Source organism: Gorilla gorilla, chromosome 16 (assembly GCF_029281585.2).
Source record: "Gorilla gorilla gorilla isolate KB3781 chromosome 16, NHGRI_mGorGor1-v2.1_pri, whole genome shotgun sequence".
NCBI classification, from domain to species: Eukaryota; Metazoa; Chordata; class Mammalia; order Primates; family Hominidae; genus Gorilla; species Gorilla gorilla.
This window is the reverse complement of record NC_073240.2, coordinates 62,658,422-62,680,445: the sequence shown is the minus strand read 5'-3', so window position 1 is coordinate 62,680,445 and position 22,024 is coordinate 62,658,422. Positions and strand designations below refer to the sequence as shown.

The following is a 22,024-nucleotide window of genomic DNA, read 5'->3' as shown; positions in this document are numbered from 1 at the left end:
AAATCTTCAGTTTTATAAATAAAACTGAGGCTCAAAGAAGTAAGTATATGGTCTGATATCAAACAACTGGGAGGATGGTGTCAGAACTTCCAGCAAGGTCTGTGGTGTTCTCTCCTCTGCCTTCAATTGTCTTTCTGGTTTATCTATGATTAAGATACTCTGTGAAAGAATTCATCATGTATTAATGAATTAAAATGGGTATACACAAAAGCAAATGATGTTTTAATTTTTACATATAATTTTTCAATAATTAAAATGAATTTTATAATTCTTAATCAACAGGCTCTTCAGTTTCTCATATTGCAATTATACCATACATACATATAGACTAATATATCTGTTTTCTCCTGATGTGATTTCTTTGGTTTCATGGTCATTATATTGTCAGTAATCTTACTATGAGATGTGGAGGACCTATTTTTAGAAACTTCATAATAATTTAATCAAGATCAGAATCAGAATTGAAAATTTAATTAGGTAATGTCTTATTTATTATATAATGGTATTGTCTTAAGACTGATAATAACTTCTATATTTTTAGTGCCTTCCATTTTGGCCTGAAAATTTGTCAGGCAAACTTTGTGTGAGAGTGGTAGGCTGTGAAGGATCTTCCAAACCATTCTTTTATAACCGACAGGATAATGGCACTTTATTGAGCTTAGAGGATCTGGTAAGTTTTCATATTTTATTTTATTTTTATTTTTATTTATTTAATTTTTTTATTATACTTTAAGTTCTAGGGTACATGTGCACAACGTGCAGGTTTGTTACATATGTATACATGTGCCATGTTGGTGTGCTGCACCCATTAACTCGTCATTTACATTAGGTATATCTCTTAATGCTATCCCTCCCCCCGCCCCCACCCCACAACAGTCCCCGGTGTGTGATGTTCCCCTTCCTGTGTCCAAGTGTTCTCATTGTTCAATTCCCACCTATGAGTGAGAACATGCAGTGTTTGGTTTTTTTGTCCTTGCCATAGTTTGCTGAGAATGATGGTTTCCAGCGGCACTATTCACAATAGCAAAGACTTGGAACCAACCCAGATGTCCAACAATGATAGACTGGATTAAGAAAATGTGGCACATATACACCATGGAATACTATGCAGCCATAAAAATGATGAGTTCATGTCCTTTGTAGGGACATAGATGAAGTTTTCATATTTTAAAATAAAATTTCTTTGATTTTTAAAATTTGCTTTGAGATATTTCAGTAAACCATGCTATCAAAATTTACTGGTTATTATTTGAAGGTGCTGCTATATCAACATGTAATGCCAACATATATTTATAACAGATCAGAGCCAGTTTGCTTTTTAGTAAGAACTTAAGAAAACAGGCTGGGTGCAGAGGCTCACGCCTGTAATCCCAGCACTTTGGGAGGCCGAGGTGGACGGATCACGAGGTCAGGAGTTCGAGACCAGCCTGGCCAATATGGTGAAACCCCATCTCTATTAAAAAGTACAAAAATTAGCTGGGCATGGTGGCACATGCCTGTAATCCCAGCTATTCGGAAGGCTGGGGCAGGAGAATTGGTTGAACCTGGGAGACGGAGGTTGCAGTAACCCGAGATGGCACCACTGTACTCCAGCCTGGGTGACAGCAAGACTCTGTCTCGAAAAAAACCAAAGCTTTTGTGTTTTACATAATATTAAAATTCCATATGTAAGTGTAGATTAAACCAGCACATCAAACATACTTTTTTTTTTCTACAATAGAATGGGGGTATCTTGGTGGATGTAAACACTGCCGAACATTCAACTGTCATAACTTTTTCTGATTTCCATGAGGGATCTGCACCTGCCTTGATAATGAACCATACACCATGGGACATCCTCACATACAAACAGAGGTATGAGAAAAAGGGATTAATGGGAAATACTTTTATTGGTTCATAGTAACTAATGGGAAACACTTTGGTTTCATATTCGAAATGTTTTTGATTTTAGAAAGGTGATATGGAACACATGGTGTTTATGTCTAATACCCTTACATGTTTTGAGATAACACTCTGTAAACACATTAATATTTCTTCAGCGAAACTGATGAATATTCACATCAAATGGGATAAATAGAAATTATTAATAGTTTCGTATCAATTCAGGTCAGGTTTTGCCGCCAAATGAGTTTTGTTACCAAATTTCCAGAAAAATCTTTGGGCTTTTAGAGCTTTTTAAATTTCAAAATGGCAGATAAGGGAGTGAACCTGTTTAAGTATTCCCTTTCCTGGTAATCTGGTAATGCTCAGTGAACCTCTTCCTATAAATCTGTATTTAGTTTTTTTGGGTAGGGATAGTAGAAGGTTAAATGAGAAGACGATGAGTAGATAGTGGTGTTGAATGTATATCATTGGCTGATAGGAATTTCATTGTTCTTGCCTTTGCTGTCATTTGTTTTGGATGATGTCATTATTTAATGGTAGAAAATTTAAGCCCTTAAAATATCGAATAATTTTATTTATAAAATTATATTTATATTAACATATGTATATATGTGTATCTATTCATGCATATATACACACATATAAATGTATGTATATATGTAAATTTGTTAAAGATTTCCCTAGTCTTAATTCTAATGGAGTGAATCCAGTGAGAGACTTAAAAGTACAGATTAGGATTAAAACCTAGTTGGATTACTTTTTTTCTCCCAGTTCTCTGGAATATTTTTTGCATTAAATGGACAAATACTTCTTAAATTGTAATAATCAATTTTAAAATCTCCTGGGAGTCTTGTTAAGATGCAGATTTTGACTCAGTAGGTTTTGGATGGGACCCAGGACTTTGCCTTTCCTGCAAGACCCCAGGTAATACTTATTCTGCCTGTTTACAGACCACACTTTGTGTAGTAACAGTGTGAACATAATTTTTTTGTTGCTGTGACCCATAATATATCTTAAGTATTGTATTTGTTAAAAAGCTTAGCTGGTCACAGTAATGCATACCTATAGTCACAGCTACTTGAGAGGCTTGGGTAGGAGCATCTCATGAGCCCAGGAGTTTGAGGCTGTAGTGCCTGTGAATATGATCTTGCCTGTGAATGAACACTGCATTCCAGCCTGGGAAACAGGGAGACCCTGTCTCTAAAAAATATGTTTAAATTTAAGCACTGAATAGAAGTTCTTCTGCTACTAAACATATTTACTCTTCACAGCCATTTCCACAGGTGGACTCTGATCTGGCAATCTGTTTACCTAATGAATTCCATTGATATGATTCCACTTGGATCAATTCCGAGTGCATTGAAGCTTCAGAAAGGGCAATATTCTGTTTCCCCGAGCTTAAAAACCATGAGTTTATTAGATATTTTAGGGTATTTGTTTTTAGGTAGAGTTGTGTTTTATTAACCACAGCAATTTTGTAGGACTTTTGTGCTAATCCCTTCCTCAGTAGACTACAGGTTTGGGTTTCTTATCTCCAAGATATTCTGATTTTCTCTCTGTTCATTGTGTTTTAGTGGGTCACCAGAAGAAATGGTCTTGCTGCCAAGACAGGCTCGACTTTTTGCCTGGGCAGATCCTACTGGTACCAGAAAACTTACATGGACATATGCAGCAAATGTTGGGGAACATGATCTGTTAAAGGTATCATTTGATGTGAATGAGTGCTATGTGAGTTAGCTGACAGTGAAGGAAGTAGAGAAGCTATCTTCACTGACTCCTTGTCCTAACTGATCTAAAAGTGAATTGGAAGTATTTCCAGAATAAGTAGCTTTTGGACTTTAGATGGCAAATACTGTAGTTCAAACCAGTATATTACCTTAGATCTATCAAAGTAATTTATTTACAATTTAAAAAATAGACCTGCTTTATCTTGCCTATGTGAAGCACCTTTTTAATTAATTTACCTATTTTAAAAGGAAGGAATTGTAAGACTAAGTTAAAAACAACTTTATTTTGAATATACCTATGCCACTTTTGGCTATGAGTTTTTAAAGCTTGTTTTCCTAAGCACAGCTATGTATTTTGTTAATTAATGAAGTATGATAGTATGCAAATTATCGCATGTAAGAAATTTAGTGAAATATTTATCGAAACAATATTTAGGTAGCTGAGTTGATTAAATTTGTTATTATTTAGACTCTTAGCCTCTGAAAGGGCCCAAAGAATTCGTATACCAGCCTCCCATCTGATATAGGAATTGCTCCTGCATTAGTAATATATCATCCAGTTTCTGTATGAATAAAATCCATGATGAAAGAGTTTAAATAGTGTCATTGTCCATTGTTCACTTGTCCAATAATGCCAGCTGTTAAAAGGCTTTCTTGACTTTTGCTTTAAAATGGTAATTGGCCAGTAGTTACTGAATTATCCTCATTTCTTCTCTCCTCACATTTGATACTACTTAGCAACTGTAGCTCCCAGTAAGTAGCGTATAGATACTAGAGAGAAGGTAGCAATGACGTTCTGGAGGAGGATATAAAGGTCTGTGTATAGAAGGAGATCCGGGAAGAATTCTGTTAACAGCATGGTCAGGGATTTCAGTTTTTAATGTTTCTCTTCTATTTGGTGTTAGAGAATGAGGCAGTAGGAAGAGAGGGTGATTCCACCTCAGTCAGCAGATAGTCTGCCACGTATTGAAAATTGAGCTATAAGCAAGGAAATCGTTCATGTCCTTGTCCACTCAGTTGATCAAAGAAGGGAGTTCTGCTTAGGCCCAAGTGGACATGACAGGGGAGTTCAAAGAAAATCATACATTGTTGGCAAACACTAGGTTTACACAGATCTTTCCTCATTTAAGTATGATAAACAGAAAAAACCCCAACATGGGCTTTATGAAAAAAATACTTCATTAGAAAAAGGTAGCATTATCCTGTTGATTCAGAAGGTAGTTATACCTCTGAAAAATTTTTTACTACAGGACCAGAAGAAGCATTTCAAAATGTATGCCTGGCATCCTCAACTAAGTTATAAAGACATGACAACTATGAAATAAGAGAAAGCAAGGTGAAATAAAAGATAAAGACAGCAAAATAAAGTGTAAGGGGAGAGGGGAAACTGTACTCTGTGCATACTATATATTTATATCCCATTTAATCCTAAATTTTATTAGAGAAATGACAAACATTCTATCTTTTTAAAAAAGCTATCAATTAGTAGAACTCAAATCAGTGAGAAAGGAATTTCAAAATGAGAAAATGAGAATAAGTAAAACTTTGCTGTTATAGTAAAAGAAAGAAACCTAAGAAAGTATATAATAAATGACAGATACATTTTATTGAGGACATATCATATATTAATGCTTTTTATATATTATCACTAATTCTTATTATAGGAATTTTGAACTGCTAGTTGGAATTCAAAATCAGATCTGTCTGACTTCAAAGTCTGTGAACTTTTTGTGCTAGACCATGCTTCCCATCAGTTATGTCAGTAAATGAAAATGGTTTAAATTCTATTAAAAGATAAAAACATTCAGATTAAATTAAAAAATAAGATTTAACTGTAAGTTTTTTACAAGACTTCTGTTTCAGCCAAACTAACAGAAAATTATAACCATGAAGATAGATGGTAAAGATTTAACAAGCAAATGGAAGCAAAAAGAAAGTAAAGATGTTGATTTTAATTTCTTTCTTTTTAAAAATTCATACATAATAGTTGTACATTTTGGGGGGTACCTGTGATATTTTGATACATACATAAAATGTGCAATAATCAAATTGGAGTAATTGGCGTATCTATCACCTGAAACATTTCTCTTTATGTTGGGAACATTCCAAATCTTCTCTTCTAGCAATTTTGAGCTATAGAATACATTATTGTTAACTATAGTAACCCTACTGTACTAGCTAACACAACAAGATCTTACTCCTTCTGACTATATTTTTGTACCCATTAACCAACTTCTCTTGTTCCCTCCCATCCCCTTCTCATCCTTTGGTAACCAACATCAACTCTCTATAAAATAAAATACACTTTTTTTTTTTAGCTCCGACATATGAGTGAGAACATGTGCTATTTGTCTTTCTGTACCTGACTGACTTCACTTAACATAATGACCTCCAGTCCTATCCATATTGCTGCAAATGACAGGATTTCAGTCATTTTTATTACTGAATAATATTCCATTCTGTATATATAGCACATTTTCTTTATCCATTCATCTACTGATGGACATTTAGGTTGGTTCCATATCTTAGCTATTGTGAATAGTGTTGCAATAAATATGGGACTGCAGATATCCCTTCAATATTCTGATTTCCTTTCATTGGGATATATACCAAGCAGTGGAATTGTGGATTATAGTTCTGTTTTTAGTTTTTTGAGGAAACTCCATACTGTTTTCCATGTAGCTCTACTACTTTACATTCCCATCAACACTGTACAAGTGTTTCCCTTTCTCCACTTCCATGCCAGCATCTCTCTTTTTTTTTTTTAATTAAAGCCTCTAACTGGGGTGAGATAGTCTCATTGTGGTTTTGACTTGCATTTCCCTGGTGTTTAGTGATGTTGAACATTTCTTTATATACATGTTTGCCATTGTATGTCTTCTTTTGAGATATGCCTCTTCAGATCTTTTGCCCGTTTTTAAATCAGATTTTTTTTTTAAGGAATTCAAAACACTCCACCAAGCTTGTGGAGTGTTTTGAGTTCCTTGTATTTTCTGGTTATTAATCTCCTATTAGACAGATAGTTTGCAAATAATTTCTCTCTTTCGGTATGTTGTCTGTACTTTGTTGATTGTTTCCTTTGCCGTGCAGCCTTTTAGCTTAATGTAATCCTATATGTTTGTTTTCACTTGTGTTGATTGTGCTTTTGAGGTCTTATCCAAAAAGTCTTCGCCTAGACCAATGTCCTAAAGCATTTCCCCAGTGTTTTCTTTAAATAGTTCTATGGTATCAGGTCCTAGATTTAAGTCTTTAATCTATTTCGGTTTCATTTTTGCATATGGCAAGAGGTAGGGGTCTAGTTTAATTCTCCTGCATCATATGGTTATCCAGTTTTCCCAGCACCATTTGTTGAAGACACTGTCTTTTTCCAGTATATTCTCTTGCCGCCTTTGTTGAAGATGAGTTGGCTGTAAATGCATGGATTTATTTCCGGGTTCTCTATTTTGTTCCATTGGTCTGTTTTTATGCCACTGCCACGATGTTTTGGTTACTATAACTTTGGTATATTTTGAAGTCACTTAGTGTGATGTGTTCAGCTTTATTCTTTTTGCTCAGGATTACTTTGGCTATTCAGGTTCCATATGAATTTTAGGTTTTCTCTGTTTATGTGAAGAATATCATTGGTATTTTGATAGGGATTGCACTGGTCTTGTAGATCTCTTTGGGTAGTAGAGACATTTTAACAATATTAAATTCTTATAAACCATGAATAAGGGATTTTTGGTGTCCTATTTCATTTTTTTCATTAGTGTTTCATAGCTTTATACATTTTGGTCAAATCTTTTTCCTAGGTATTTTATATATTTTTTGTAGCTTTTGTAAATGGTATTGCTTTTTTGATTTCTTTTTTAGTTTGTTGTTGGCATAAAGCTATGCAATTGATTTTTTTTTTTTTTTTTTTTGGAGACAGGGTCTCGCTCTGTCACCTGGGCTGGAGTGCAGTGGTGTGATCATGGTTCACTCCAGCCTCAACCTCCCAGGCTCAAGTAATTCTCCCTTCAGTCTCTCGAATATCAGGGACTACAGTTGTGTACCACCAAGCCCAGCGTTTTTGTTTTTATTCTGTAGAGACGGAGTTTCGCCATGTTGCCCAGGCTGGTCTCAAATTCCTGAGGTCAAGCGATTCACCTGCCTTGGCCTCTGAAAGTGTTAGGATTGCAGGCATGAGCCACTGTGCCCAGCCATTTGATTTTAATATATTGATTTTGCGTCCTGCAACTTTACCAAATTTATCCGTTTTAACAGGTTTTTTCTTTTTTTTAATGTGTGTGGAGTCTTTAGGTTTTTCTAAATGTAATATGTTGTTTGTGAACAAGGATAATTTGACTTTTTTTTTTTTTTCAAATTTGGATGCCCTTTTTTTTGTTTCTCTTGCCTGAGGGCTTTGACTAGGACTTCACTATGTGAAGTAAAAATGGTGAAAGTGGGCATCTTTGTCTTGTTCTAGATCTTAGAGGAAAGGCTTTCAAATGTTCCCTCTTCAGTATGATGTTAGCTGTGGGTTTGTTATATATAGCCTTTATCATTTTGAGATATGTTCCTTCTGTACCTAGTTTGTTGAGAGCTTTTTTCATAAAGCAATATCAAATTTTGTCAAATGCTTTTTTAGCATCTGTTGAAATGGTCACGTGGTTTTTGTCCTTGATTCTGTTAATGTCATGTGTCATGTTAATTTGCTTATGTTGAACCATCCTTGCATCCCTAGGATGAATCTCACTTGATCATAGTGATGGATCTTTTTAATGTGTTATTGCATTCAGTTTGCTGGTATTTCGTTGAGGATTGTAGTTGTTGTTGTATCTTCGTCTGGTTTTAGTAATAGGTTAATGCTGGCCTTTGTAAAATGAGTTTAGAAGTATTCCCCGCTCTGCAGTTTTTTTTTTGAAGAGTTTGAGTAGAATGGTTATTAGTTCATTTTTTAAGTGTTTGGTAGAATTCAGCAGTGAAGCCATCAGGTCCTTGGCTTTTCTTTGAGGGAAGACTTTTTATTATTGCTTTGATCTTGTTGCTTGTTATTGGTCTGCTCAGGCTTTGTGTTTCTTTTAAAATAATTTTAAAAAATTGACACAATTGTACATACTTATATTGTGCTATATCTGTAATATATACTGATTAGATCAGGGTAGTTAACATTCATATCTCAAATATTTATCATTTCTTTGTGTTAGGAATGTTCAATATCCTTTTTCTAGCTATATGAAACTATATAATAATATTGTTAACTGTAGTCATCCTATAATGCTATAGAACACTAGAACTGATTCCTCCTATCTTGCTGTAATTTTGTATCTTCTTTAAGAAATCTTTCACTATCCCCCCTTCTTCCTATCCTTCCCAGCCTCTAGTATCTGCTGTTCTAATTTTTGCTTCTGTGAGACCAACTGTTTTTTAGCTACCACATATGAGTGAGAATGTGCAGTGTTTCACTTTCTGGTCCTGGCTTATTTCACTTAATATGATGTCTTCCAATTAGGTTTTCTGTTTCTTCAGGGTTCGTTATTAGTAGACTGTATGTGTCCAGAAATTTATCTCTGTCTTCTCTGTTTTCCAGTTTGTTGGCAGATAGTTGTTCAAAATAGTCTCTAATGATCCTTTTGTATTTCCTTGGTATCAATTGTTATGTCTCCTTATTCATGTTTGATTTTATTGATTTGAGGTCTTCTCTTTTGTTGTAGTCTAGCTAAAAGTTTGTCCATTTTACTTTTCAAAAAACTTTTTGTTTCATTGATCTTTTGTATTTTTTTGTCTCAATTTTATTTATTTCTGCTCTGATCTTTATTATTTTTTCCTTCTACTAATTTTGGTTTTGGTTTATTCTTGCTTTTCTAGATTCTTAAGGTATATTGTTAGGTTGTTTATTTGAAATCTTTCTACTTTTTTGATATAGGCATTTATTGCTGTAAACTTCCCTCTTAGTGCTGCTTTTGCTGTATCCTATAGATTTTGATATATTGTGTTTCCATTTTCATTTGTTTTAAGAAAATTTTATATTTCCTTCTTAATTTCTTCATTGACTTATTGTTTAGGAACATATTTAATTTCTGAATTTTTATACTTTACAAATTCCTGTTGTTATTGCTTTCTAGTTTTATTCCATTGTGGACAGAAAAGATACTTGATGTAATTTCAACTTTTTTGAATTTTTTGAGACTTGTTTTGTGGCCTACCATATGGTCCATGTGCTGATGAGAAGAACGTGTATTCTGCAGCAGTCGGATGAAATGTTCTGTACATGTTTGTTAGGTCCATTTGGTCTAAAGTGTAGTTTAACTCCAGTGTTTCTTTCTTGATTTTCTGTCTGGATGATCTCTCTATTACTGAGAGTGGGGGTGTTGAGGTCCCCTGTTAATATTGTATTCCAGTCTATCTCTTCGTTTAGATCTGTTATTATTTTCTTCATATATTTGGCTGCTCTGGTGTTGGGTACATATATTTACAACTGTTATATCCTCTTGCTGAATTGACCTCTTTATCATTATATAGTGACTTTGTCTCTTTTTATAATCTTAGCCTTGAAATCTATTTTATTTGATGTAACTAAGCATAGCTACCTCTACTCTTTTTTTTTTCTTGGTTTCCATTTGTGTGGAATATCTTCTTCTATCCCTTCACTTTCACCCTATGTGTGCCTTTGTAGTTGAAGTGTGTTTCTGGTAGACAATGTATAGTTGGGCCCTATTTTTTAATTTACCCAGCCACTCCATTTCTATTAATTGAAGAATTTAGTCTATTTACATTCATTATTATTATTGATAAGTAAGGACTTAACTACTGCCATTTTGTTACAGGATTTCTGTTTTGTTTTTTTTTTTTCTGCTTTTTCTTTTGAGACGGAGTCTTGCTCTGTCACCCTGGCTGGAGTGCAGTGGTGCAATCTTGTCTCACTGCAACCTCCACCTCCTTGGTTCAAGCAATTCCCCTGCCTCAGCCTCGCTAGCAGCTGGGATTACAGGCATACGCCACCACGCCTGGCTAATTTTTTTGTATTTTTAGTAGAGATGGGGTTTCACCATGTTGGCCAGACTGGTCTCAAACTCTTGACCTCAGACAATCCGCCCACCTCGGCCTCCCAAAGTGCTAGGATTACAGGCATGAGCCACTGTGCCCGGCCTTTCTGATTCTTTTATAATGCCCCTCTTTCTTTCTTCTTTTCTTACTGTCTTCCTTAGTGGTTAAGTGGTTTTTCTCTGACAGTATGTTTTTAGTTCATTGCTTTGCATTTTTAGTATATTTATTATAGGATTTTGCTTTGTGGTTACTATGAGGCTTACAAAAAACATCTTATAGACATAATACATTATTTTAAACAAATGACAACTTAACTTTGATCAAAAAGGAAAGCAAGGAAACCAAAAAGGAAAAACTAAAAAATGCTACACTTTTAAGTTCATCCCCCATACATCTTGGCATTCTGTTGTCTCAATTTATATCTTCTTTATATTGCCTGTTAAGAGGTTGCTGTAATTATTATTTTTGATAGATTTGTCTTTTAGTCTTCATACTAGATATATGAGTGGATTATACACCACCATTATGGTGTTAGATTGTTCTGAATTTGTCTGTGTACTTAGTTTTATAGTGAGTTATATGCCTCCAAATTTTTTTTTTCATTTTAACATTGTTTTCTTTCATATTGAAGAACTCCTTTTATCATTTTTGGTAAGATGGGTCTAGAAGTAATGAATTCCTTCAGCTTCTGTTTATCTGATAAAAACTTTATCTCTCTGTCATGTTTGAAACAAAGCTTTGTTGGATACAATATTCTTGGTTGGCAGGGTTTTTCCTCCGCTTCAACACTTTGAGTATGTTGTCCCACTGCCTCCTGCAGGGCATGGTTTCCTGAGAAGTCAGTTGCCAGACAAATTGCAGCTTCTTTATATGTTATCTGCTTCTTTTCTTTTGCCACTTTTAGGGTCCTCTCTTTGTCACAGGCCTTTGAGAGTTTGATTATTATATGCCTTAGGGTAGTCTTCTTTGGATTGAATCTGTTTGGTCATCTGTGACCTTTACCTGTGTATTTCTATCTTTCTCCAGTAGGGAAAGTATTTTCTTGTTAATTCTTTAATTAACTTTCTACCCCTTGCTCTTTCTGAGCTCTCTCTTGACCACCAGTGACTCTTAGATTTGCTCTTTTGAGGTTATTCTCTATATTTTGCAGGCATTCTTTGTTCTTTTTTTATTCTGTTTTCTCCTCTGTGTGTTTTCCAATTGCCTGTCTTAGAGCTAACTGATTCCGTCCTCTACTTGATCCAGTCTGCTGTTGAGAGCCTCTAATACATTTTTCAGTTCAGCAAATTTATTTCATCATTCCAGCATTTCTGTTTAATTTTATTATTTCAGTCTGTTTCAATTTCACTGATAAATTTCTTAATTGTTTTTCTGTGTTGCCTTGGAAGTTGCTGACTTTCCTAGAATTGCTACTTTGAATTCTTGATCTGAGAACTCACACGTGGCTGTCTTATCAGAGTTTGTCACCGGCACTTTGCTTTGTCTATTTGGGGAGGCCATGGTTCCCTGCTTGCTGTTGTTTTTTGTGGACATGCGTCTGTGGCTTTACATTGAAGGATTATTTATTTATTCCAGTGTTTGTTCTCTGGCTTGTTTTGGTCTTTCTAGAATATGTTTGCTTAGAGGTCCTTTGCGGTTGCCTGTGGGTCCCTTTATCCTAGATCACTGCCTCCTATTCAGCACTAGATGGTGGTATAATTGCTGGTTTGCCTCAGTTCTCAGAAACATTTGGCAGTACTGTCTCCAGTGGTGGGGAAGGGGTTGCATCTCAAAGGGGATATCCCAGCTATGTAGGAAGGCTGCCCAGGGTTCCTCCTCAGAAGACTTATGGACTGTGCCTCCCACAGTGTTGTGCTGCTGAACAGCCACTCTGAATAGGCGTTTCCTTTGGCTGAAATAAAGAGCAGAAATTCTTGGGCTGGAGTTTTTAATCCTGCTTCCCTCTTTGTCTGTAGCCTCCCTTGGGGGGTTTTTCTTCCTAAAGCACTTGTGATGCTTCCCATGGGCTGAGCCAGGAGTGGTTTTCCTGCAAGGGAGCCCAAGATGGTGGGGAAGCTGGCTTTCTGCTTTGATCTCACTTTATCCAGTGTAGAAATGGTGAGCCTAAGAGGAATTTCCTGCATGCAGTGCCAGGCAGATTCGGGGAGAGGCATTGTGGGTAGAGAAGTTCATTTCTGTTACCATCTGCGTGGAGCTTTTCACTTCTCTGTGGCTCCAGGAATTGTGTCAGCCTCAGGTTCAAGTTCTGGGATATTGCTGGTGAGAATCTTGGCACTAGAAGTTTATGTTTGGTTTTCTGTGGTAAAGAGTGAAGCCACATTGCTTCTACTCTTCCATTTTGGAGTTATCACCCTCTGTTGATTTTAATTTCTGACCAATTCAAAGCAAAATTATTAAATAGATAATGATAATATGACACAGAAGGAGTGATAGCCATAAACCTTCATGCGATGAATAGTATTGCATCAACATATAAAACTTAAAATGCTAGAAATTAACTGAAACACAATTACCTGGGGATATTTTATTGTACTTCACATGAAATAGATGAAAAACAAGAGTCAGATAATATTGGAATAATAACTGTGAACTAAGATACATAGCACATTTTTGTAGTTTACAGATACAGAATTCACCTTCTTAATAGGTATGTGTGAAAATTTGATTTCTTATTAGAGTAAAAAAATTGGGCAGGCATCTTTGATCACATAATGTACCTTGAAAGTATTAGTAAATTTTGAACATTAATGACACTCAACTATTCTTATACTCTTGGTACCTTCAGTTGTTTTTGTTTTTTTTTTTTTCTCCCCTGGAAAGCATGGAATGGAAAGTACATAGTAGGTACTCGTACTGCTTATTGAAATGAGCTGTTCTATTTTCATTAAACCCAGAATGAAGTGGAATTTATTATTTTAACCTCTGAAAACACTGACCAAATCAAGCCTCATATTTTTAAGTGCTGCATATAACTTTCACCAGTGTGATTTACATAAATATTTCCTATGTTATAGATCATGAAAACATAAAAATAAGCTAGGCTGGTTTTGTCTGAGGTTACATTTCTTTCTTTCTTTCTTTTTCTTTTTTTTTTTTTTTGAGATGGAGTGTTGCCCTTGTCGCCCAGGCTGGTGTGCGATGACGCTATCTCAGCTCAGTGTAACCTCTGTCTCCTGGGTTCAAGCAATTCTCCTGCCTCGGCCTCCTGAGTAGCTGGGATTACAGGTGCCCGCCACCATGCCTGGCTAATTTTTGTATTTTTAGTGGAGACGGGGTTTCACCATGTTGGCCAGGCTGGTCTCGAACTCCTGACCTCAGATGATCTGCCCGCTTCAGCCTCCAAAAGTGCTGGGATTATAGGTGTGAGCCACCACCCTGGCCTAAGGTTACATGTCTAATAAACTTCTGAACCGTTCGGTTTTCTGGCTTGGAGACAAAGAATCATCTTATCGCATTGGTGCCACCAAAGGATCCTCTTGAATCCTGCTCTGTGCCCTTCAGCACTCACTAGGTAATTCAGACTGAGGTATTAAAAAGCTATGTACTATTAGTCTTAGTTTTTGAAAATAATTGGTGAGTATATTTTAAAATAGATTATAGCTTAATTTATGTCATTTTGATGGTTAGAATTTTTCAATTTATAGTAGTGCTTCTTAAACTTTTCTAATCTTTCTTAGTTATTATAGTTCAATTTTATATAATAAAAAGTTACTATGTGTGGGTTTAATGAAGTCTTTCTTCTTCCCAGGATGGATGTGGACAGTTTCCATATGATGCAAACATCCAGATACACTGGGTATCATTTCTCGATGGGCGCCAGAGAGTTTTGCTTTTCACCGATGATGTTGCCTTGGTTTCCAAAGCACTGCAGGCAGAAGAAATGGAACAGGCTGATTATGAAATAACCTTGTCTCTCCACAGTCTTGGGCTTTCATTGGTTAACAATGAAAGCAAGCAGGAAGTTTCATATATTGGGATAACCAGGTATGCAAGAAGGAAAATAAGACATCCTAAACCTTTAAAAGGCATTAAGTTCATAATAGCCGATTTGAGAAAAGTAAAAAGATACCTGGTTTGACTTTGGTATGCTGTATATTTATTCAGTAAAGCTTACTGAATAATTCTTTGAGCTGTTAGTTGAAAAGCCCCGAGGATAGAAAGATGACTAAGATATTGTCTTTGTCTTCACAATACTCATTGTCAGTTGGTGGGGAAAAAAGTGGTTTGTTTCTTTCCTTGTTGTCCTTAATGTGTGTGCGTGTGTGTGTGTGTGTGTGTGTGTGTGTGTGTGTGTAATGAGTTACAAAAATACTGAGAAAAGGAAAGGATGTACAAAGAAGGATGTACATGCACAATGGAAGTACAGAGGTACAAGTGACTAGTTTGTTTTGTGCAGTAGAGGTTGGAGAAACTGTCATGAGTTAGGGGGAAACCAACAGAAACAAACTGGAAAAAAGGTTCAGAGAGGAGGCTGTATTTGATATGAGTACATAATCTTTAATGGGTGGCCATTTAGAATTTTCTAATAGTTATGGGACCAGTTATTTTCTCCAGTTCTATTTATACCTGTATAAGAAAAATACCAGAATATGTAGTTGATTTTAAAAATCACACTTAATTTGGTAAAAGACTTATTCTTTTTTAGAGGCTGATGAGTGGAATGGTTGACATGATACCAAATATAACCAGGATAGGATCTATCAATAAGCACACGTTTGGGGAAAGAAAAGCAAATTAAGGAGAAAAGTAAATAGATAATCTATGTAATGAACTTTGCACAACACCTGAGAAACTAACGGTTATAAATGGTATCATGCATACCATTAATATAATGTTAATATATTTGTATGTAGATAGGCAGTGCATTCTTTGTTATATATTTCAGTATTATATGATATTTTTAAACTAAACATGGAAATCATTTTTAGTTATATAGGTCCAGTTTTCCCTTTTGTTCTTCGATAAAACTTTTTACTTTAATATTGTATATGCTGTCCTGGTTTGTCAGGTTTACCTTTATTTATAAGAACATTAAAAAATTTATCTAAAATAACTTCATTACCTTTTTTATGACATGGTACACATTCAGTGAAATCTAGATTTTCAAAGGAAAAACACCAGTTACATAATTTTAAAAATCACTTTTTTTGAGCAGCCTTATGTCTAGAGAAAAACTGTAAAATAAAGAGTTTTCATGTACCCGCACTCTTGTTTCCCCTATTACTAACATCTTGCAGTAGTGTGGTACATTTGTTACTATTGATGAGCTAATATTGATACTACATTATTGTCTATCTTCATTATTTTCTAACTTCTATATCTAACATTAAGTATTATTCTTTGTGTTGTACATTCTATGAGTTCTGACAAATGTGTAATAACCTGTATTCACCATTACAGTATTATATAAGATAGTTTCACTGCCCTAAAAGTCTCTCAGCTTCCTCCTGTTAATCCCTCCATTCCTCTTCTAAACCTTTGGAAACCGCTGTTCATTTTATTGTCTCCAAAGTTTTTATTTTTTCAGAATTTCATATAGTTGGAATTAAGCAGTATGTAACCTATTCAAATTAACTTCTTTCACTTAGCAATATGCTTTTAAGGTTCCTTTGTTTCTTTTCATGGCTTGACAGCTCATTTCTTTTTATTATTGAATAATAGTCCATTGTATGAATGGACTGTTACTCCAGTTTGTTTATCCATTCAGCTATTGAAGGAGATCTTGGTTGCTTCCACATTTTCGCAATGACAAATAAAGCTGTTATAAACATTCATGTGCAAGTTTTTGTGTAGACATATGTTTTCTCCGCTTTGGGGTAAGTGCCAAGGAATATGATTGCTGGATCATATGATAAAAGTATGTTTAGTTTTGTAAGAAACATCAAATTATCTTACAAAGTGGTTGCATCATTTTTGCATTCCCACCAGCAATAAATGAGAGTTCCTGTTGCTCCACATCCTTGCCAAAATTTGGTATTGTCGGTGTTTTGGATTTTAGCTATTTTAATAAGGATATAGTAGTGTGTCATTGTTTTACTTTGTGGTTTTCTGATGACACATGATGTTGAGGTCTGTTCATATGCTTATTTGCCATCTGTATATCTTCTTTCCTGAGCCACCTGTTCAAATCTTTTGTCCATTTTTAAATTAGGTTATTTTCTTAATGTTGAGTTTTAAGAGTTCTTTGTTTATTTTGGATACCAGTCTTTTATCAGATGTGTGTTTTGCAAATACTTTTTCCCAATCTGTGGCTTATCTTTTTATTCTCTCAACTGCTTTTAACAGCAGAAGTTTTATATTTTACCTCAGACTTATCAATTCTCTTCCTTCATGGATTGTGCTTTTGGTGTTGTATATAAGAAGTCTCCACTATACCCAAAGTTAGCTTTATTTCCTCCTATTTTGTAATTTTGTGTTTTATATTTATTTATTTTTATATATGTATGTATTTATTTATTTTTGAGACAGAGTGTCACTCTGTTGCCTAGGCTGGAGTGCAGTGGTGTAATCACCGCTCACTGCAACCTCTGCCAACTATGCTCAAGCAATCCTCCCACCTCAGCCTCCTGAGTATCTGGGACTACAGGCACGTGCCACCATGCCAGGCTGATATTTTTTATTTCTTTGTGGAGATGGGATTTCACCATGTTGTCTAGGCTGATCTCAAACTTATATTTAAGTCTAATCCAGTTTATTTTTTGTGAAAGATGGAAGCTCTGTGTCTAGATTTGCTTTATTGCATATGGATGTCCAGGTGTTCCAACATAATTTGTTGAAAGACTTTGGTAGTTTCCTTATTTAGATCACATACACATTGTATTCGATTTTATTTATACCTAAGTGTTTGTTTCTTTGGTGCTAATGTAAATGGTATTCTGTTTTTATTTTAAATTTTAATTGTTTATTGCTGGCATGTAAGAAAGCAGTTGACTTGTATATTAACCTTATATTTTTGTAATCTTGTTATAATTGCTTATTAGTTACAAGAATTTTTTGGTTGATTCTTTGGGGTTTTCTGTTTAGACAGTCATGTCAAATGTGAACACTGACACTTTATTTCTTCACTCCCAACTTTATTTTCTTGTCTTATCACATCTTGGACTTCCAGTACTATGTTGAGATGGGAATGGTTGAGAGTGGAAATACTTGCCTTGTTCCTAATCCTGGTGGGAAAGCATCTGGTTTCTCACTATGATGTTAGCTATAAGTTTTTTGTAGGTGCTGTTTATCAAGTTGAGGAAGTTCCCCTTTAAGTTGTCTCAGAGTTTTTATCATAAATAATGTTGGATTTATATTGTCTATAGTAGATATTTTATTCAGTGCCTTCATTGACTGGTATCCTCTAAATACATTGTATAGTTAGGACATTGTTAACACTATCATTGACTAATAGAAACAAGCTATGTAAAATAAAATATTATAGATTTTAGTATTCTCTAATTCAGGTGCCAGCAAAGTTTGGCCTATGAGCCAAATCTAACCCAATGCCTGTTTTTGTACAAACTGTATGAAATTCAGTTTGTTTCCCATAAATAATGTTTTGTTGGGACACAGTGATTTCTTTTCTTTTACATGGCTGCTTTGACATTGCTACTCAGTGCACTACAAATCACAGCATGTTTGAGTTAGTGCATATTGTTCTGCAGCATTTTTTATATTACTGATATATATCCGTCATATCAAAATGAGAAAAGTGAACTTTGAATGTTCATCTTTTAGGGCATGATGAAATGTGTATTATCTTCTTATTAAAAAAAGCATCATTTTATTATGTTATGGAACTACAGCTCTGCTGAAGTAATACAATATATGTTGACAATATAGTTTCCAAACTAAGCACTTACCGTAACATTTTCAAATCACAGGAAAGCAATGGCCAGAAAAATTAGAAAATTTAAGGCAAAATATGTCATCACACAGAATATCTTTACAAATACAAAAAACAATAATGAGGCTGCAAGCAAAGTAAGTTTCTGAGTGACTTATTTGTTAGCTAAGCCAGGAAAGTCTTTTACCAATAGTGAGTTAATTGAATTGTGTCTGATTGCAGCAGCTAAAGAAATGTATCCAGAGAAAATGAACTCGTTTAAGGCCATTAGCCTTTCAGTAGGAACAGTTGCTTAAAGAATTGAAGACATTCAGAACAACATCAATAGTCAATTACAAAAACAAGGCAAATGATATTGAGTGGTTTCCTTTGGCTCTTGATGAGTCAACAGATGTTACCAATACTGCTCAGTTATATATTTGAGAAGTCAGCACTGAGTCTGAAGTGACTAAAGGATTAACCTGTATAAATAGTTTTCCTAGGACAACTACAGGTGAGAATATTTTCAAACCAGTGAAAGAAATATTAATTCAATACAACCTGAAGATAGATACAACTGATTATGGGAAAAATATGTGTGGAACAGAAAAAGACTTAGTTGGACAAATTCATAAAGCTAGTGAAAATGTAAAGCATTTAAAGCCTATTGTGTTATTTGTGAGCAGGTACTTAGTGGAAAATATTTCAGTCCACCTTTTGTTACCAAACCATTAGTGTCAAATAGTTAACTTTATTAATTCATGTGGACTTAACTATCATCAGTTCTGTGAATTTTCACCAGAAATAGAAGCTGAATGTTCTTACTTGTGTTACCACACAGCAGTTTGATGGGTTAGCAGCAGTAACTTTTTATTGTACTCTTTGAGTTCTGGGCCAGGATTAAAATTTTTTTGAACAAAAAGAACCACCCTCAACCACTATTACTAAACACCAATAATAGTGGCTTTGGAAATTAATTTTTGTTGCAGAATTGATAATGCAATAATAGTGGCTTTGGAAATTAGTTTTTGTTGCATAATTGCAGAATTGATGTTTTTTAATGAATTTCAAGCTAAAATTAGAAGACAAACAGTGCTTATGTGAAAAATTTATACTACAGTATAGTCAATTTTGAAGACAGCTAATGTTTGAATCTCAAATAGTATCAAGATGTTCCATGTACTTCCCGTGCTGTCCAAGGTTAAAACATGAAGCAAAATCTCCACTTCCACATATATTTGGAGAGGATATATTTTAAGGCCTGCAACTCCAGTTCCAGCAACATTTTTTCTGACCTCAATGCAGGTGTAAGGAAATTTCCACATTTCAAAATTCATTTGTGCAATTGAGGAGCTTCTACCTAACTTTGAATTGGAAGTGATTGACCTGTAATGTATTAATATACTAAAAGGCAAATATCAAGAGAAGAATTTAATAGGATTTTATGAATGCCTTCCAAGTGATACATATGCTCAAGTAAAATAATAAATTCTCATTGACCAATATCAGTATTTGGCAGCACCTATCTGTATGAAATGGCATTTTAAAAGATGCTCATTACAGATTACCATTAATAGATGAATATTTACAATAGATTTTGGTAATAAATAACACTAAGTGACATGTTACTTTCACAAAAGAAGTTTTTTTTTCATTAATAGACTTGTTTTTAAGAATTGCTCTTAATTATTTTATATTCTAAATTTCATCAATTAAAATTTATGGGAGTTTTTTCTCTCTTTGGTATCTAGGTTGCCTATCTAATAACTTGAATTTTGTCTCAGTCCAGAAAGCCTAAAATATTTACTATTTAATATATGACCCTCTGCAGAAAAAGTTTGCCAGTCCCTTAGTTGGTTGATGTCAACGTTGATAGAAAAAGTATTTTCTTGCCTGCCTCTTTTCTTTTTGTACTCTTGCAACACAGGTATAGTTCGTTACTTTAAGAAGTCCCTTATACCAATGTAATTTTTATAAGAAAATAATAGTTACAATAATCTGGAGTTGAATAAAGTTCCACAGACCTAAATACATATTGCTAATTTAATTTTTTTGTGTGAATTATTTAGTTCTGGTGTTGTTTGGGAAATGAAACCAAAGCAGAAATGGAAGCCATTTAGCCAAAAGCAGATAATCTTATTGGAACAATCCTATCAGAAACATCAAATATCAAGAGACCATGGCTGGATTAAGCTAGATAATAATTTTGAGGTATACCAAAATTCTTTTGTTTTGATTTTTATATGTGTATTTTCTTGGTGGTGGTAGTAAGTAAAATTGTAATGCCCAAGTAAAGACGTGCAGAAATGAACTTATTTATTGGTAGATAAACTTTTATTTCTTAATAGGATTGGCGTGTCTAATGATACACATTAGTATATTTTTAATTAAAATATATTGTTATTTAATAATATACTGTGAAACAGGATTTAAACCTGTGTTTTAATAATTTTATTACATTTTTATATTTTTATAATTTTATTTACAAATCAGATAGTCTTATGGAACTTGTTTTCAGAAAGATTAGGGAGAAGAATGCCTCATTGAAATTTTTGTTATATTTTGAATGACACCAATATATATTGCTAAATAAAGACCGTGTAAAATTACATATTTCATTGAGGAAAAACCTACAAAAAGCTGCTCAAGTAAATTCATTAAATGTGAGTGATTGTTGGACGTGAGTAGGCATCCACAAATAAAGATGCACTCCACCTAGGCCCTTACACAGTTAAAACTAAAAGTCACCTGTGCTCCAGGAAGTCTACAGAAGCTTGACTGCAATTTCCAGCTTGCTCTAGTTTAATCATGCAGTTTAGTTACTCTTTGTCATTGTTGCCTGATGGTTTGGTTAGCACTGTCACCAGTTACATTCCCTAGCACCCCCATCAATTTTGGCCATACTTAAATGATAAAAAAACTATATAATTCATGTCAGACGTGACTAAGCTCTCAATTATTGATTGCAAAACAGAGTTTGTTTAGAATTATCTTTGGGCCAGGTGCAGTGGCTCACACCTGTAATCCCAGTACTTTAGGAGGCTCAGGCAGGAGGATCACTTGAGGTCAGGAGTTTGAGACTTGCCTGGACAACATAGTGAGACCTTGTCTCTACAAAAAAAAAAAAAAAGATAATAAAATTAAAATTAGCTGGGCATGGTGTCACATCTGTAGTCTCAGCTGCTTGGGAGGCTGAGGCAGGAGTATCACTTGAGGCCAGGAAGTTGAGGCTGCAGTGAGTTGTGATTTTGCCACTGCACTTGTGACAGCAAGATGCCGTTTCAAAAAAAAAAGAAAAGAAAAGGAAAGAAAGAATTATCTGGAGCTATTCGTTACTTGAGGAGGTTTTCTTTTACATAAAGCATGTTTTTAAAACTATAGTTTCTATACTTGAAAAGTTTCACGATCTTTTTTTTCTTATAACTGGTAGAAAAGTGGTGCTTTTGCTTCAGAGATCTCAACTGTAGATCACCTTAAGATAGATCTGTTGGTGAGACATAAAGATAAGGATTTTTTCAATTTGATCAATAGACAGATATTAAAAATGGAATAGCTACTGTGCTAATATCAGCTCATCACAAAAACATGTGCTTTTTTT

The 22,024-nt window shown here is 34.5% G+C and overlaps 1 protein-coding gene and 1 long non-coding RNA gene across 6 annotated transcripts in view; one reads left to right on the top strand and one right to left on the bottom strand.

Moving 5' to 3' along the window:
* Positions 1-22,024, top strand: part of VPS13C (vacuolar protein sorting 13 homolog C) — a 201,496-nt gene that overhangs the window by 149,094 nt on the left and 30,378 nt on the right. For all 5 annotated transcript variants that reach the window (XR_010131001.1, XM_055364235.2, XM_031002250.3 and 2 more), the window contains 5 exons: positions 542-670; positions 1,721-1,854; positions 3,459-3,585; positions 14,368-14,603; positions 20,496-20,637. Coding sequence is in view for 4 of the 5 variants with exons in the window: in XM_055364235.2 (XP_055220210.2) it covers positions 542-670; positions 1,721-1,854; positions 3,459-3,585; positions 14,368-14,603; positions 20,496-20,637 (768 nt within the window). In the remaining variant the exon portion in view is untranslated. The remainder of the gene's footprint in view (positions 1-541; positions 671-1,720; positions 1,855-3,458; positions 3,586-14,367; positions 14,604-20,495; positions 20,638-22,024) is intronic.
* The window catches only part of LOC129527290 (uncharacterized), a 135,013-nt gene that overhangs the window by 109,617 nt on the left and 3,372 nt on the right, over positions 1-22,024 (bottom strand). The window lies entirely within an intron of this gene.